The following is a 19598-nucleotide window of genomic DNA, read 5'->3' on the forward strand; positions in this document are numbered from 1 at the left end:
ACTGGTCATGCTGATTACAGCTGATAAGCAGTATGCCAGCTTTAATTAACCCTATTGTTTTGTATGCTTTGAGAATGTATATTTACAAAACTGTGAATGTCCACCGCTATCTACTCCAAACAAAGGAGAACCAGGAGTCAGTGTCAACGTTGAATGCCAGAGCAGTAAATAGTGTAACATTAGTGCAGTTTAAGTATATGTGTGGATTTATGGGTAGATGGATGTGTGTCTTAAAGGATATGTTTGGACTTCAGCAGTCTGAGCCAAGCTGAGCAGGTATCTTCCAAAGTTGGTCTTTTTAGTGTGAAATTCCATCTTTGTGTTTCCACAAACAGTGTTTCCTTGCTAAACAATGGTGGAAGGGATTCGTCCTGGCGGGTAGGATGAAGATACCCGTGTGATTTGGCTAACTCAGCCTGCTGAAGCATGATATTAGCTTTAACTGAACTTTTGAATGCATTTTTTCACAGATCAAGAACTGTGGATTTTGTCCCCCATCTTTTACAATGTGGGCTCTTGACAAAGGTATAGTTTCGCAGCCAGTACGGAAAGGAAGGATGCTGCAGCAGCCAATAACTATTTCAATTTTTCTTGCCTATCTTATAATGTTTGCTGTGGTCCTGGAATCATGTCCCTTCTCATGTTACCCATCAGCACTTACAATATTAAATACTAAATGGACTGCGTATTGATAGCACTTTTCAACCCGAGCTGGACAAAGTGCTTTCCAAAGCCTCTCATTCACCCACACACACTCACACACTGATGGTGGTGCAGCTGCTGTGCAAGGCACTGGCCTGCTCATCTGCAACAATTTGAGGATCAGGGTCTTATGCAAGGACACTTGGGAATGACAATGTCTCACTTTCATAGTTTGTCAAACCAAATCCATAGTCAACCAAAACAGGTCACTTTTCAGGAAAATCTAAACACCTAAACATAGGCGTCTCCTTTAAGAACAAATAACTCAAAGCATTTGGGAGGACTTTCTGTAGAAAAACAAAACAAACAAAACATTTAACTGTTGATTAATGATTTGTGTGCCATTTATTGATTATTAACCATAAAATATGGTCACTTTCTTCCATTGCAATAGCATCTACATTTAAGGGCAAACTAGAATGAATCGTCTCCACAAATCTATGTCCAGTAGAAAATGATGGCTAATACAATAATATGACGTTCTTTATTTGACCCCTTTAAACATCCTCAGTCCTGGCAAGACATGGTCACCTTGAGTGGTCATAAATACACATTTCATGTTTTGAGGCCATCATGAACATCCGAAAGATACATTCAAAACAGGCTGTGCAAACACAAGCTATCATCCATTAAGCTGCAGTGATCTCACCATTGAAATGTAGCTGACAGTGAAGATAAAATTAGAGAGGATGAGCCTTGTGGCGAGAATACATTTTAAAACAAAACATAAGAGAATTGGGATCAATACATCCCCTAATGGCTCTTTCTCCCCCTTTTCACCTCTTCAGACTGCGTGATTTTAATTCATCTGGCTTTTTTTCTTTTCCCTCTCTTGATTCATCTTCATTCTTTCTCTGCATTTCATTTGAATAGTTTTTTTTTTTTTCTCTGGCTTCAGCCGAGGATGACTCCCATCCAGAGAGAGCAGGAGATGATGAGTGCGCCTCGCCTAAGTGGCTGCAATCAATCGTGATTAGTGGCTGCCGCTACTTTTTGAGAGGAGCACATCAAAGTTTTATTATTGGGTGTCAGAGTGGGTGAGATGGGGTGGGGCGGGGGTAATTACATTCTTACAACCAACCTCCTCCCTACTCTAGTCTAGGCTTCCAAATCACCATGGCGTAGTCACCACCTAAATCCAGAGTATGGGAACATTTTGCATTGCTTCAGCAGTTGTCCCTGGCACAACTGCAATCAAAGAATGCCTGTTCTCATGTTCCTTTTAGTATTATATTTATATTTTGCATTGTTAGAGTTTTAGATTTCTCCAAGAGTCTTTTTTCAACTCATAATGACATTATCAGTCATGTTATCTTTTTCATTTAACAAGTTCTGCTTCTATAAAAGATACTTTTACTTTTTGCACAATGTTTTGAAACATTTTGCAAGCATAATGTTGATATTCCCCAATGTGTATATTTATATAATTCCCATTTACTATATTTCTATCTTATCCTATTTGTTTTAGATGGATCCTTTTATTATTTGCTGCAACTGTCAATGTTCCCCATCGGGATGATTTGTAAATCTAATCTCATCTAATCTTTGTTTACAAATTTGTATATAGTTTACAATGCTTTAAAAAAAAAAAAAATAACCTCACCAGCAATAGATAAGTTCAAAAGTTTGGTCTCAAAAGATATAAATCTATCTATTTGACTTCCTTCCACTGTCTGCCAAAATGATGTAGTGCAATAGTGTAAGACTTTTAATATTTTACTCAATGCAAGTAGTGACCTGTCACCTCGGTTCCTTTTTACATCAAAGCTCCATTCAACCATATTTTTTGATATCAACATTAACCAAATAAATGACATTTATTAACCGACTCTGCAGCTCGATCCAGCTTTTAGCCTCTTTTAGGTCATTGTTTTGGTTTAAGAAAATAGTTTCTTATCGGCCCAGCATCAAACACCGAAAAGTAAAAATCTAGCAGCCAAAGAGCCAGATATTTATTTCAGGAGTTGATGGAGAAAACATTGGAGCCAAAATTTGGGTGAATGTTGGACTTCATTTGTTAGGTGGCTTGAAACACGACTTCAAAGCAATGTCCATATTGTTCCATGTATGCTGGATGTTCTAGTAGAAAACCGCCTGGAAACCCTAACATGATCAGATGTTGATTTATCAGACTCTATTTCTTTGAGGGTAATGCCCCCAAGTGATTAACCCAGCTGTAAATCTAACAAAACCCTTTTCATATTTAAAGACAGATGCACAACATGAAGAGCTCTTTGAAATACTCAAAGCCAAGAATGAGTTGACTGACTTGTTTATCTCAGCCAGCCTGTTCCAGTTGGACTCCCTCCTGCTGTTTCTACTTGACATTAACATGCTAGACCCCTTTCAACTGTGAGGACGATCTAATGGTTATGTCTTGTTAAATATCCTGGTCACACATATTTCTGACTCAGAGAGAGCCAAAGGTCATGGTTATTAGCTTTGGTATCACCAATGACATGACAGTAAAGCCAAAGTGCGGTATTTTTCACTTGGCTTGGGTGGAGAACAGCACTTTTGATTGTCAAGGATACACAGCGAGATGCTGCTGCCTCCTCATGCGCCAAACATTCATCATGATTGTGTAACAAAACCACCACAGAACCTCAGTCACCCTTCAAGGGGGCAGTCTTCGTAATTTTATGGCCAAACATGATTAAAAATTATGAAAAATAACTTTTGTAAGTTTAAGTCATCATTAGCTCAATTGCTTTTGAGCTTTTCTATTCATTAAAATAATAATCAGGTCAAATTCAGTCTACTTGCTAGGTCCAATCGAGACCTTCAATATTTCATAGACATTTTTTTCGCCTCCGAGCTGCCTCATTAAGCCTTTTACACTGAACCTTGCTGGCCTTCAGTGGACAAATCACCCACTGCTACAGAAGCTGCAATCTTCCCCTCCTCCACAGGAGAACAAGGGCAGTGTTTGTGTGTGAGTGGTCAAGTGCTCCTCTTAGCCTTTTTATACAAGTAACCATGTAGTTTTGTACATTTAAAGAAGCAGAAGCAGACACTTTTATAGAGTTATGTCAGAAGTATGTGCCTGTGTTCTTGTGTGTGTGCACGATTGTTTTGAATTGGAGGGTCAGGCAGCCCAAAGTGTAAACCAAGCAAAAGAGACACGGGATCTGTTTACAGTCTCTAGTATAAAGGCTGAAGTATTAATAGACTTGTGCATCTTTGTTCACCAACATTATTCATGCCTCAAGGCCAAACAGTTATGCACATGTGAAGTAAGTGTTAGAGGTGAATGCACACTCTTTAGTAAACCTAGAGGGAGAATTTAAAAATTAGCTGAAACTGAAAGCTGTTAACAAGCCCAGTCCAGTTATCAATATTCAGCGATTGTTTTCTCAATAATGTGTCTTTGTGCAGTTTCAAAAACCTTGGGTGACAGTCATGATTAAAGGAGCGTGTTTTTTAAAATATATCAGCTGCTTATAATGTTGTCTAATTGATAATGAAAGTAATACAAAAAAGCTCAAATTGGTAATCTCACAGGCATAACATTAGACGTATTGTGTCTTAAGTTGGGTAAGAAAAAACGTTTCCCTAGAACATACGGCACTTTGAGCTTCAAACTACCAGCTGGGTGTTTACTACGACTGCTACTACTTTACACGGAGCACAACAGTATTCACATATCAAACAGGTCGTTGTGTCATGGAAACATCACCATCTGTGCTTATTATTAACAATAGGGAAAACAACAATCTGTACTAAAGCATCATATGTTTGTCTTGTGAGGTGAACACGGAGACACAACGTTCTCATACTACTTTTCTGATACAGTAGAACATCTGTGGACGGGAATATACAGTACTGTTTATTGGAGGCAGTGTGGGGGATTGCAGATCTTTAAATCTGCACCAAACAGCACCAAAGCAATACCTTAAAGAAGCACTTTACACATATCAGTTTACCCATCATGGGGAGTACAATCAATCAATTCAGCCTGTGAAAACAGATGCATAACATCTTCTGTGGCTCTGGAGATGCTTTGTCAACTCTGGTGAAATAGTAATATGTCGTCAGGGGTTATTTCAGCTTGGGCTTTGGGACTACAGGAGGCAATCCCAAACTGCACAGCCAACAAACTCCATGCCCCAGTTGTGAGTCAAGGAGTTTGAAAGATGTGGTTGTTTACCAGGCGGGGAAGGCTCAGGGTCCAGTTGCATTATGGGAAATGTATGCACCAGTGTTTTTGGACCCATATTGGAAGATCAGGATATCTCTGCTTCGACTTTCGACCATCAATTTTTCAGTTTGTTTTTTCAAGTCCCCCAGTTTTACGGAGTGGTAATGCTAAATCGCTACAATGCCCCTTTAAATATACAACATTATACAGTAGAACAAAGTGTTTGCTCAGCATCTGGAGCAATGCCATCAAGATAGGGAAGTAAAATAAAATGCAGTGCAAGACATCCATCTCCTGAATCTCAAATTCAAATTATTAAACCGAACTGAATAAAATGGCTCGCAGAATGCATCAGAACTACTTTGGGTGGACATGAAGTGTAACAGTGGGCTGACCAATAGTCAAGTCACTCTGTGTATGTAGCTGCAGCCAGTTTCAAAGTACTCTTTCCTCTCTGTCTCTTTACCCTCTCTTGCTCTCCATCTCACACTCACAAACATAATCCACCAGTGTGGATTCAGATGGAGATGGCAGATGTGATATTTTGAAGGGGCCAATGTTGTTTGGAGGCTGCCTGGTGGAAGCCATGTCATAATGAAGCAGTGCAGCTGCGGCAAAGATGCCTGGGAGGGATCACAGGAGATCAAGGAGCCGCCCGTCAAAGAAGAACACCTTGCCCTTGACAGCCAGCTTGTGGGAGTCAGTTCACCGCGGCACAGCACAACAGCAGATAAATACCAAGCTCGGTTTAGCATACGCATGAGGGCTCTCTGTGAGTGTGCCCTTGTATGTAGAAGGTGTGTTTGTAAGGCGGTGAACACGACTAAGGAGGGGTTGGCGAGTGTGGAGGAGGGCCTGACACTCGCCTCACAGGGGGCCAGGGAGTCTCTGGTGGATCAGAAGAAAGAACTAAGTCGTGAGAGCATGTACAGTATGTGTTTGTGCTCACTTCTCGAGTCTTAACTCAAGAAAAAGGTCAAAACATACAAAAGTTGTGCTGTAACTGCACAGGCAAACAGGCAACAGCTTTAGATACGCTATAACATGTGAGAAAGATGCAGCTAATTATGGTGAACACGCAGTTTATAAACATTAATGTAAATTAATTCAATAGAAGCAGTGAAGGGCTTTACAGCTAATTGTACACTGTGTGTGCATAAGATATGCACACACAGTGTACACACAAGACATTTCAGAATGGGGATTTGTAAATTCAACTTTGACTTTCTACCCAATTATTTTGATGCTTTGAATTCATTTTCTATACATTCCTTTCAGTTGTTTCCATCCCACGTAAACTTAAAGCTGCTCACTTTGAACATGTTAGCAAATAACTGGCTAATTCCAGCAGACACAAAAAAACATTACCATTAATTTGTCCTGTGTCTGTCCACCTGATGAACGTTAGTCTGTTGGTGTTGGTCTCCACCATCTCCGGAATAAAATATCTGCCTGCTAAATGCTCCACTATTTTCACCAGCTTGTCTCTAACTGTGTCAGTCTGCTGTATCGTGCTGGGCATTATTATATATATATATATATATATGTATATACATAATATAATATATATAATATATAATATACATTATACACCGGAGCTGTAAAAGCCTGCCGATGATTTGTTGTTGTTTTTTTTGTTTTGTTTACTCATCTGACAAAGGGATCTGCCTAACTGTTATCTTCAAATAGTGTTCTCACTCAGTGCATGATGTTGAGTATTTTATTATAATTTGAGATACTGGACTAGTGTCTCCTGTCAGCATGGCAATGTATGTATTCAAATCTTAGTAGCAATGCATTAAACTGTTGCTGTTAAAGTACCAGTTGCCAGACTTACTTCTACTCAAATTGTATGAAAATGTAGAATCAGAATCACATCTGTTTTTTTTTTTTAAATGTTAGCTGTTTAAATTTAGATTAATGTTAACTGGCAATGATACCTGGTGTAATGACTTCATTAAAATTTTAAATAAAAACAGCTAATTTCTCTCTCTGCTCAAACTGCAAAAAACTCTCTTTTCATCAGATGTTGGAGAATACACCTTTGTTCAGCGCCAATGTGTGGGAGTGGGGTTAGATACACACACACACACACACACACACACACACACACACACACACACACACACACACACAAGCTCAGTTTAGGTCAGTCTGAAAGAGCAGTGGGAGGAACAGTAGCTAAAACAGCTAACAATAGCTAAAATAACAGCTACAGCATGTCAGTGGTAAAGCCACATTTTGTTCTTCATGTAAAGTTGAATGAAATAGTGTTTGTCACGTTTGTCATCTGACAAGACAACAAGCACTGGAGTTCGATAGATCGATTTCAGATTTTATAGAAGTCATAACACACACTTCTTTGAATAATACTCACACAAAAGTAAAACCACCCTCCTCACACTTTCAATACTTCGCTCTACTCAAAATCATGTCTATCCAAGTTTCTAGTCTTTTTACTATTTTGATTTGCAGAAACACATTTTGCATTATATTCACTGGCATCATTTTTTTTCTAATACAGGAAGTGTGACAACAGGAGGATTTCAGGCAGGTTGGTTGAGAACATAGAAACCTTTTCTCATTAAATCTGTTTCTGTCACAACAGATTCTTGTCATGCAAACTACTTGTATTTGAACAAATGTTTGAGGAGACTTGGAAAACAAATTAATTAATCAGTAAGTTCACAGCCATCTCTGTACATTTTGAACTTAACATAATGGTACTGTTACATATTAACCAAGAGCTGCAATTCTTTATGTTATACTGAGGCCAATATTTTACACACAGGGGCTTAAAAAACATAATTAAAGAAACCAAAACTTGGCAGACTCCAGAACAGAGTATGTCCAGCTGAACACAGCTAATTAGAGCGGTGACACGATAATTGGACAGGATAGGAATAAACACAACAGGTCATTAAATGTTTAGGGATATGAGCTGCTTTTATTAAAGCAGACATGTTGAAAGCGAAACATGTTTGGTAGATTGTATTAACCTCATTCTGCATTAATCCTGCTGCAGACATGTGGGTCAAACTTAATGCAGATCCCTGGAAGTGCAAGTAATGTGCAAGAGAATATTAATTAATGTCATATAACTTTACTGCGGGCTCCATTCACATGCTTTGGTTAAAATACACATTTTATGATATTTGTCGGCTTTGTCTTCCAGCTATGGCTTTACTCCGTTTTACCAAATGTAAACGACAGGTCAAATGTCCGTCTAATTTTATCACTGCTTGCGAGATGAACCTGTGAAACCGACATCAATAAATGCCTCACTGGGATTGATTTCCATGTCATCTCATCACGTCAAACTGCTTCAGACTATAATTAAACACATACCATATCAATCACATAAAGACACGACAGTGCTGAATGATCCCTCTCTGGCAGCAGACAGTGTCTGCTAGCCTACTTTCTCCTCTGACAGACATATGATCACCCCTTAGATGATTGTTTATAGACAAGGTTTTCCTAAACAGCTACCACTGTACTTTATATCAAATGTATGCATTGTTGCAATATGATGGGCAAAATTCAAATTGAAATCGAAAAATTGCCTGCTCTAAAGACGCTTTGAATGAAACATGCGTATAAATGGCTTTGAACTTGTTTTCCTCCATTCAAAACAAAGTAAATTTACCTCGCTGAAAAAGCAGACTTAAGCAGAAACAGACACACCTTAATTAAAGATGACAGTGAACATGAAAGTAATGTAAGTCACAGTGTTGTCCGATACTCACGTCTCATGTCTCTGAAGTAAATTGTCTGTCTGTTGGGGTTAAGCAGCTGGATAACAGAGTCGTCGTTGTTCTTCACCCGACAGCTGATGATCGCCATCTCGCCTTCCACCACCGACACATTGTCCGTCACCAGGTTCTGACTCACCACTGGACAGGACAAAGACGAGAACACACTGATTACCACTGGAACATTGGTAAAAGCAAAAAAGCAAGAGAAACCAAAGGTAATTACAATGAGAAGAGTATAAAGCCCTTTTGTCAAAACACCTACACGTTTTGGCAAAAAAAAAAAAAAGATTCCTACTTAACACATAATTATAATGATTTTCAGGTGTGTGAATGAAAAGCAGGAGGGAGGTGGTGGCTACAGAAATGATGAGCACACATAGGATTAATGAGAAAGCAGCGTGAGAACCAAATACAGATTGTCTATCTGTTTCTGTGGTAGCAAGTAATATAAAATAAATGACTCAAGAGGGCTAGTTTGTGCTAGTTTATTTGTTTATTTTTCAGACATTCCTCTTTAAATTTACCTGTTCAGGACATTAGACTTTAAACTACAGACATATGCATTAATAGATCACATATAAGGCAGACGGTGATCTTCGACACCTTTATGAAAAAAAAGCAAAGTCAATGGATCCATTAAGTTCTGTGAATGTTGTGGCTTTAAAACTTTGCTGGGTGTTTTTTTTTTTTTTTTTAAGTATGTCTTTAAAGAGAAATATATCTTAATGTGTGTCAATGAGAATAAATAGAAATGAGTGACCAGGGAAACTGCTCAACAAGCCTGTGGGCTGACAAAAATTGGTTGCAGCCTTCATCGGTCACCAGCCGCCACTTAGATTGCTGCGCTTCCTTGTATCACTAACAATATCTAGAATGGATTCTCTCTAACTCTGTGCTACTTTGATTTGAAAAACTTCAGTAATAACATATCAGACTTTGCTTTGGGGTTGCATCCATTATTGTTGATGGTAAGCCTTGAGTGGCTTTGGTTTATCTTAAATGATCGCTACAAAACCAACGCTGGGCAGCTTGCCAGTGGTGGCTGCTAGTTATGTCGGTCCCCAGCGCAATATTTTTATGGTGAGATACATAAGCCCAAACACACACACACACACACACACACACACACACACACACACACACACACACTCTCTAGGCTACATGGAGCCATGGACAAACACAAACAGGCAGTCAAAGTTAAAATCAAATCAACAATCTAGTAACTATATTTGTAATATGTGTAATGTTTATGCTACTCATGTGTCAGTAGCAGAGAAAAACACAAAACTGTGTAACACATCAGACCACAAAACTGGAAAAAGGTGGAGGTGGTTATGCAAGAGCAAACTGTCCTGCAGGTGTTTTTTTTATGTGACTGTTCTGCCCTGCAGCTGAAAAACACACTCAGCAGCGACCGACCTCAGAAATGATAACAGATTGACACAGCAGCCAATCATACCGTCAAATCACTTTAAATAAGCATCAGTACACCTGCTTATATTACTTTTGCATTGCGCAGACTCAAGAACACGAGACATTTGTGTCTTTCCAGATGGTGAGCTGGTCATGGTTGTTCCGGGACCGGGCCCAGACACATGCCAGACATGTTGAACCACTCAAACTGACCAACTGCTTATGGTTTTTCATGACCTGTGTGACGCCCAAAGGTAATTAAACGGGAGAGGCCAGAGGCAGACTTCTGGAATCAGGTATGTCAGCTAGATGTTGTCAAACTACTACAGGTTAGCAATGTACTCGTCTTTCCATCAAGGCCTTGTGAGGCGTCCTAGACCCAGAATTGGTAGTTTTTCCACTGCGACACACTATACAGGATAAAACTTTTTTTTTTTCCCTGACGGCCCACGTTTATCAGATCAGGCAATTTTCAGCCTGATATTGTGTAATCTGACACCCAGGCCTAACCAGGAATAACCAGCCAATTCTGTTAATTCAGAAAAGGATCACATTGCATCAGCATCCCACCTTATAAATACGACAGCTATTATACACAGGTGGTTCAATATGAGGCTGCAACTTAATAATGGGGATGGGGGGGTTTGTAAACCACTTTTATAATCATTGAATTCATATTTAATCGTATGTTTCTCTGTTCATCCCCATCACATGAAGATGCTGGGCTACATAAATGTTGCTCCTCTAGAATACACCAGATCATATAAAGAGGCTGTTGTTTTGCCAAGCTTTCAATTCAAGAAAACTTATGGATAAAGTCTTTGTAACTCCCCTTTATACTTTCCTCCTACATGGTTACAAAAATAGCATCACAAATAACATCTTCTCAGAGAGGCTAAAAGGGCCGACTCAGGGGTGGAGAGGGGGGGTGAGAAGGGAAAGAAACTAAAAGAATGCAGGAAACATCAACTGCTAATTTGCATGCCTCAGTTGTCAAGCACCTCTAAATATCCCTGCCATTTAGGAGACAAGGAGGATGAGGTGGGAAGAGAGAAATTGCATCCTCTGATGCTGACAGATAAGGATAGACAGCTTAACAAACGAGATTCAAATCAGCATCCCTTGGTGGCCCAAACACAGCCCTAAATAAATGAACCTTGCCGTCTTTAATATTCAAGACTGAACCTCATTTTTCAAACATGTGCAGAAGTGGGCGGTAGGGTGGGCATCTGGTTATGATAACACGCTAACATACTACAAAATGCATTTCAAGGCATGCGCTGAAGGTTACAAGGCAGCAGCCGGGTGCTGCAAGGTGTCTGCTAAGTTGTGTTTTAGGCCAGTGGAGGTAGTAGGACGGACTTCAAATGGCGGCTGCCTTGTCAGCTGCTTAATTGTTCCCGTTGTGCTAAATAAACAACTCTGACACACTGGAAGATGGTAGGTGGAGGTGGGGAGCTTTACACTAATTAATGGCCAACACCATGTGCCGTGGCCACCGAGGACACTGTCAGAGGTGCCACGGAAAAAGCACTTCTGACATCTTGGTGGGCAAGGGCTGTTTAAAGCTACAACATGAAGCTTTTTTAACATTTCAAAGAGTATTTGTGGCATGAAAGCCTGGAGGGGGAGATGTGTCAGAGGGCCAATTTGAAGAACCGAAGGAAAAAAACAAGAGGCCAAAGCTTGTAACTAGAACAGTTTATTATTGGACAACCTTTCATTGAATAACCTGCTGTCTATTGAATGCGACCTATGGGTACTCTCACGAAGGCTTTTTGCCTTAAAGGACCACACCAGTGGTTTTGCATGTTTCAGTCCATTTACTAGTAATCACATGCACTTAACAGAAGAGCTAACCTTTTTGAAAACTACGCTGCTGTGTTTCAGACATTACAGTTTCAGCCATCCATTGGTTTCAATTCAGTCCATATCTTTTTTATAATTAATTAGCTCATTCTTCATACTTGCTTAGGTTACGTAATCCGTCACAGTGAGCATTAAATCTACATTCATCTTTGTCAAAGTTACATTTCATTATCAGTTTTTAAATCAACGTCATTAAAATCAGTGCAGACTTAATGCTGTACATGACAATGTGGGTGTTGCTCAATTATTGGCAATTATGATATTTTATTTTTTTGAATAGGATAAATATTTTGATGAACTGGTCCTTGTTTTGTTTTACTCTTATCTTCTGCTAGCATGTACACGAGGACGAACAGAAGCTTTTGTTGAGAAACAAGTGAAGTACACGGGGTACCTTCAATGATCTCACATGTTATTGACATGTGTTCAACATAGCAAAATGTCACACCGTGATCACATGAATATATTTTCCAACTGAACATAATGCCAGAATATTTCCTTATGATCACATAATGAATATTTCATGAATGCCAGAAAACTGAATATGACAAACAACCACACACATGTCGTCTCGGTCCCTTTGTTAAATATTGATTGAAGCTCTGTGTTTATGTTTTTAAATGCAGTCGGCTGCATTCAGTGTGTGCTTCTTCAATACCTGTGACGGCTTTATGGAAGATGCTTATAAGCCTTTTCATGAAAGACAGCTCATCGAGATGCGTGGCAAGTGTTGGAGCATCAAGTTTACCAACAGAGGGGCAGGAGGAAAGGACTCACAATACACTTCCTTCAAACAAAACAGTCACATTGAAGCTTTTAGTGAGACACATTTAGTTACAGCTGACAGTTCGGCATCACGGTATGAGAACAGTAGAAGATAAATTCTCATAACAGAAATAGACATTATGATAATGGCACATCAGAGATGGTGGGAGTAATATATAATTGCTAGTCTGAGCTGCACTTAATGCATTTACTCCAAATGTTTAAATCTATCACTTAATTTGCCTTTTCCCATCAGAAATGAGCCTGTGCATTCATGCACAAATATAAAGGCACTATCACCATCCATTTGTCCACTGGACAGATGAAGACTCTAACAGTCTAACAGCAGACTCGGAGCGAACAGTTGAGAAAAGTAGAATATCCAACAGGCAGTGTGTCAATACCAACTAGTCAGAGGCACCGTGGAAAAGTTAGGAGTCACATGTCAGCAAAGTGCTCATCTTTCCAATCTCCTAAGTAATGTACTGCCTGGAAAGTGGGAATAGTACAATAATCTGCATCAATCTAGACCAGGAAACTCTCCACTGTATGGTCAAGAAAATTAATAAATCACTGCTTTATTGGCCTGATATGCTCAGGCGACACAGTCAAAAACCACAGCAGTTGCTGGAAAAGATGATTTGATTACAGGATAGCCTAATGACTGGAGTGCTATTGCTCATTGAACATTTAGTCTGTTTTATTTTTTTGTCACATTTGTTTCACCACCTAGTAATGCAATTGCTTGCAAGGACTGTTGAAAACTGTTGAAATACACTGTAAGTGCTTTCCTGGATTCCAAAACATTTTAGTAACCTTAAACATGTAAACACTCTTCACAATGTCCGCAAGTCTTTACTCTTTGTTTGCTGGATCTGAGTGTCTGACACATCCCATATTTAGGCCAGGACGATAGATTCAACAAAGAAATAAGTGTCTGCACACTGGATTTTAGCTCCCAAAAATATTTCTTCATCAGGCCTGATGTCGGGTCAAAATGTTGCATTTTTCTTTCTGTCTGACAATATAACTCCTCAGCGAGATAACTAAATACGCTGCCATCAGATACATGAATGCAGAATGAGTGTTGAAACTACATTTCCCCAATAATGTATATAAAGACACAATGAAGATAACTGATTAATCAGGCTGGTCATCAAACCTCTATTTGGTGCAGACGTGTAGCGCCAACCAAATGTTTTGGTATCTGTACCGAATGTCAGATATTATATCTGCAATAGTATCACATAAAATCAAACCACAGCCAGCATTAGTGACAGTGTACTGAAATAAAATTAAACCAATGGCTACCTGGATGGTAACAAATCAGTCATAAAATGATAGTATTATGGTATGCTCAAAATACAGTAAAGATTACATAATGTGTTGTAAACAGGATGCAAAAATACCAGCATCTTTCTTTACATGGGGCTGGTGTGCCAAAACTCTACGCAAGTATTACATGGTATAATGGTATTTATTTATTCTTGCTTTTACAAAAATAGGCTAATCAAGAATCCAAATATAAAATAGGTCTTTTTTTTCTTTTCTAGCACTGCCCACATGCAGGATTTGTGGTGGTAAAAGTAGCTTTCCAACAACATAAGGCGAACATTGTGAAGTTAAACACTGTAGGCCTTTAAAGGCATTTCATTCTATGACAAATACAAACAGACAAGGTTCAAATTGTCAAAGTGTATCTTTTAAGTTTTATCCAGTGTCATGTACCTCTGATATTTCATTTTTTTTTCAGTGGCCAGTAACATATTTGGCCCATGGCACTGAAAGGGGGCCAGCTTTCAGCCTTGGGGCCATCCATGTCAAAAAGTCGAAGCAGCCAATCTTAGATTAAAGTTGTCAGACAATGACACTCCACACTGCACCGAACAAAGCTAGCCTGAGGCCCAAACTCACTAAGACTGCAATGGAAGAAAAAAAATGCCATGTTTCATTTGCCTGGGATAACAGCTGCATGTATCCATTTGATTCAATAAGAAATGTATGCATATTAAGTTAGGTCACACAGATGGCCACCATGACAGTGAGAAAGATTTTCATCAGGAAATCAAACCCGCTTGTAAAACTGAAATCAAACCGCTCTGGCTCACTAGATGACTAGATTTTATTTTTGTACATAACAAATCACATGTACACAGGATTGAAGGATAAAAAGGTTTCCAAAAATGTGAAATATTAATCAGTCTGTCAATGCATCTTATTTCCCATCACAGCCCTTCCTGTGGTGTTATTAGTTGTAATAGCACTTGTACTACATTTTTTATTAGTTCTACTGTTAGGCATGCATCTATTCATACCATCTGAATCAGAAACATGATGCAATGTACAGTAATCTTATACAGTATGGTAGATACTCTTGATTTATGTGCTCAACATTTGTGTGCCATTTCGCTCTCTGCACAGCTTGTGATCACAACCAATCGAGAGATATTCATTTCCCTTTGACATTTCGAGGAACATGTGTATCTGAGTGCATGCTTAGTGAACAGCATACAATCATTTTCTCCTTTTTTGTTGGTGTGGTTGGCTCCCGTTGATAAAATGACAAATCGTTGTGCACTGGGCCAGCGCGTTTATGTGTGTGTAGGCGTGTGTGTGTGTGTGTGTGTGTGAGAGAGAGGCGGAAAGTAAGAGTGACTGTGGTTGTGTTTTGCCGATGTCTGATTGCAGTCAGTCCTGTCTGATTGCATGTTTTCACAGATGTGTGTGAGCGGGTCTGATTGTATGTCTGTGTGTTGACCGCAAGGAGTTGGTTTCTGGGTAATCTTTCTCAACAAGTGTACGAGTACAGCATTATTACCTTGCAGAGCATTCTTTACCATAATTATGGGTACAGGCCAAACAATGTAATGATGCACTTGATATGTATGAGGAAACATAACAGAAGACCTTCAAAGTTCTGTTCTTCCTGAAGATTGAAAAGATTGTCCTCACATTGAAAAGCGCAACAGGGAAAGAAACACGATCAGATTATTGAACAAAACCCCGGGTTCGTCAAAGTTATTTGTAAAAGAAAATGAAGGCGAGTAATTATGACTCAAACTATCCACTGTAAACATCAATCACAGTTTACAAACCAACTTCCTGGTTTAACGTTGACCAACCGTGCTTGCTGCGTGCAAGGATTATTGTGTGAGGGATTATTATCGATATTTCAGGTGCATTTACTATCGATTCTTACCTCCAAATGAAGTGTCTTAGATAATCTAGCTAAACTGATCATCTGACCACTCTTGTTTCTTTCCCCAGCTGGCATTTGTTGCTACGTTTACAAAGTAACTGTTGGGAGGTGTTCTGGGTGGATAGTGGGCGTACAAAGTGCTGGACCTTGACACCGGAGATTCACAACCCTGTGATTTGGGTTATGACCATGATCAAGACCAAGACCATGATCTTTACATAACCTACTGCTTTACTACCACCAGAATTGTTGATCAAGCTTTCGTTTCCATGAGTGGAAATAAAATACATCGACAGGGAACAGCATGCGGACACATTCATGTCCCCTTTATTTTGATAAAAACTGTAATCCAGCGGCATTACATGTCTTCCAAAGAGTATATGAATGTGCTGATCTCAGCAATTACTCTTGTGAGTACAGTTATCATAACCAATAGAAATAATGGCCAAAACTACAAAAAATAAGTGTCACGATGTAATAAACCTAATAAGGAGACTTAATGAAGTTCTTGGGGCCAACTTCACAAACATTTTGAGAATGTTTGAGCTTGAAGGTTAATTTCTAACCTTAGAAATAACAACTATCCCAAGGTCTGCTTACTGAGTTTTTCCAGGGCTTTCAACCACACCCATTATAAAGAATGTGAGATTTAGCTCAAAATGAGAACCTTGTATGGAGCAAAAGAGTAAATATTTTGATCTTTTTGGTCTTAAAACTCCTAGCACGGACTCCAAACTTAGGAACGATTAAGGAAATGTCACAGAGCAACTCTCAGCAATGAGCCATATTACTTTTATATCTCTATCAATTTGATGTGAACAGGTGGTAAAAATGGATCAAGACATTTAGTAATGTCAGTAATTTAGTAATTCAGTGTCTTGTGATATTGGCAAGTCAATATGGATAGACACATGCATCATTGGCAGCCTACAGTAGCTGAACTGCCAATGATGCATGTACTGTGGGAATGAGTTAAATTTAGGCTGTGCATTAAATATATCAGCTTAAATTTACTGAGATAGACATTGGAGAACGAGAGATTAAGGGTTAAGATATTATGTGAAATTCTCAGAGAACATACTGTACATCTAAGACTTTGTAGAATTTTCCATTAGCACCAACTCTTAGCGCCATAAAGGTTTGTGAGCCCCACGTTACCACCAGAGTTGCTATAACTGTCACAAATAGCAATCCTTCAAGAGAGGTCTTAGAGATGGAACAGCAGAAAGTGGAGTGTTTCACTACGTGTTCTCCATGCCAGTAAAACAAAATCAACAAGTCACTTGGAGAGAGTTGCTTATAGAGCTAAGAAACGAGAGAAACAGTCATGTTGTACAGCTCAAGCTCCAGACACGAGGAAGGACATTGAAACACAAGAAGTGGCTGGACTTAAAGAAATGTGTGCCATGGTTACGTGGCCCAGCATGTCTCTCAGACCTTTTGGCCCAAGAAGAATGATTAGTCATTTAGCAAGTGCCCCAAGACCACCAATGTTCACGTTCAGGTAACAAAGCCCTCCAGCGGCCTCAGTAATTATGAAGATTATGAAAACGTCAGAGTAGGGAGGAGGTCGAGGTGGATGGATGGCTCAACAAAAGACTTTAACACGGGAGACTATTTGTTTCCTATTTCCAACCGACTGTCAACATTGTTTTCTTAAAAGTATGACCACGATCGCTCCATAACCTTGACCATGTCTTTATTATTCCCACCATGATGATGAAGGCCACCAAATCTTAACAAAGTCCTTATTTCAACCCAAAACGTGATATTTTCAGTGTAATTCTGATATAGTTTTATTTTTGTAGTTTTGGGCACTGTTTCTATCCCGTTACAATAACCTTGTACTCACAAAAGCAATTGCTGAGATCCAGGAACACAATGACATCGCCATCCAACAGGGCAAGAAACACAAGCAGTCAGGCAACCAGCAGTCGTATGATCAGACATGTTGTAAACAAACCTCCAGTTTGGCCAAACTTATTTGGAAGAGAAATTGAAGGCGAACAGTAAAATCATTACCCAGACTATTTGTTGCAAACATCCATCACAGTTTACAGACAGAGTTCCTGGTTGAACGGGGACCTACTGCTGTGTGCACACAGTTTTCCTGTGCAGGGAGGGATTGCTAGCAACATGGTGGGTGTGCTTGCTTTTGGGTTTACACACAAATAAAGTGGTTTCAGATAATGTGGCTAAACTGTTGACTCATTTACAAACTGTCTTTTCATCTGACTGCTTGTGTCTGACTTCTTTTTAGTGATGCTGCCATGTTCTCACATCTCAGCACCAGCAATGATATTATAACTGACAGAAGCCCAGACGTAAGAAAAGTTGGAATAAACCAGAGTTATCCTTTAATGCATTAAGATTACAAAAGGCAATACCGAAGTGGAAACCTATTACTTTGTTTTTCAAACTTTATTTGATGCATAACTCAACGACAGAGTTGCATAGAGAGCCACGTTCCAACCACAATCTTTGGGAAAAGAAAAACCCTTCAACCAAGCTGCTTGCTGTGTGAATGCTGTGATAGTGCAGCCGACTGACAGCTAGAGGCAACCAAGAAAAGGTCAAGATCCTTGTATGGCCTGACCACTTCAAACAGTGGAATCCCTCTTGGTGAGGATTTGAAGGAGGCAGTTCAGTTAATCTGTGTGTAGAGAACGACTGTTCAGAGGGAAGCTCAAAGATACGATGTACAGAATTTGTGGGAGATGATCCCATTGGTCAGTTTAGTGTTCAGACTCCACAATAAGTCTTAAATTGTGTGACTGTTGCCTTCAGTGCCTCTTGTTAACATATACAGCAGCAACATAGAATGCTAGTACTGTATAAAGGCGACCTAGCGGGTCAAGGGTATTATCCAAAATGAGATTATAACAAGATAAATTGGTATGTCGTTTTTAAAAGAAATGTCTATGTTTTTTATGGGTTGCTATAAAGTTGAAAGAGTCTAAAGAGAATACATCACAGCCTCACAGAGAGGTGCACATATTATTCACAACTGAAGAAATCAACACAGCATTTTATCTGTTTTCCATCACAGGCCTGTACTTTTTAAAGATTCATGCTTTCTGTTGAGTGACTACAGAGTGCTCACAAATAATATAGTCTATTGTTCTATTATTGATGTTTTGTGTACCTTTTAATGTGTTTTACTGAGCAGTGAATGGTTTTATAGAGCCCTGGTGGGTGGCACATTACAATGCATCACACGATGACTGTTTTAGCATTTTGTCATTAACTGAAAATAAACAGCTGCAGTTTTTCAAATTCATAATCCTGAGTGGAGTAAATTAATTCTAACAGCAATGGGGCCATTACAGAGGTGATTGAATATTTTCACATTGGCCTTGGCCTTGAATTTGTGCAAGATTTAAAGGGTTTGTTGTACAGTGTTACATTATCTTTGGAATTAATTTTCAGTGTCCGGTTAAATATGTTTCCCCAGTTACAGATATACCAATACATCATTATAACATGAAAGTATCTTGCCATAGTAAGAACAACAATGTCTCTATAAGCACCCTCAGAGAGTAATTTTTCAAATAAAGCTACATAAATATCAACAAATAGAAGCTTTACTCTAAAATCTGCCAGTGTTTGTTGCTGTAAAGTTGTAATAAGTTTTTTTTCAGTGCCAATATCCTCTTTCCAGTCTGACACTGCATTATTCAGCCATGTAATCCATAATAGACCAAAGCTAAAGCTGGTGATAGCAGAAACCCCCTTTGAGATTCGTTCAAAT

General features: G+C 39.2%; 1 protein-coding gene across 1 annotated transcript in view; it reads right to left on the reverse strand.

Moving 5' to 3' along the window:
• Positions 1 to 19598, reverse strand: part of cadm1a (cell adhesion molecule 1a) — a 328104-nt gene that overhangs the window by 66772 nt on the left and 241734 nt on the right. Inside the window, exon 3 of the mRNA XM_070917428.1 lies at positions 8593 to 8739. Coding sequence (XP_070773529.1) covers positions 8593 to 8739 — 147 coding nt within the window. The remainder of the gene's footprint in view (positions 1 to 8592; positions 8740 to 19598) is intronic.

This window comes from Enoplosus armatus, chromosome 13 (assembly GCF_043641665.1).
Source record: "Enoplosus armatus isolate fEnoArm2 chromosome 13, fEnoArm2.hap1, whole genome shotgun sequence".
Lineage (NCBI taxonomy): Eukaryota > Metazoa > Chordata > Actinopteri > Centrarchiformes > Enoplosidae > Enoplosus > Enoplosus armatus.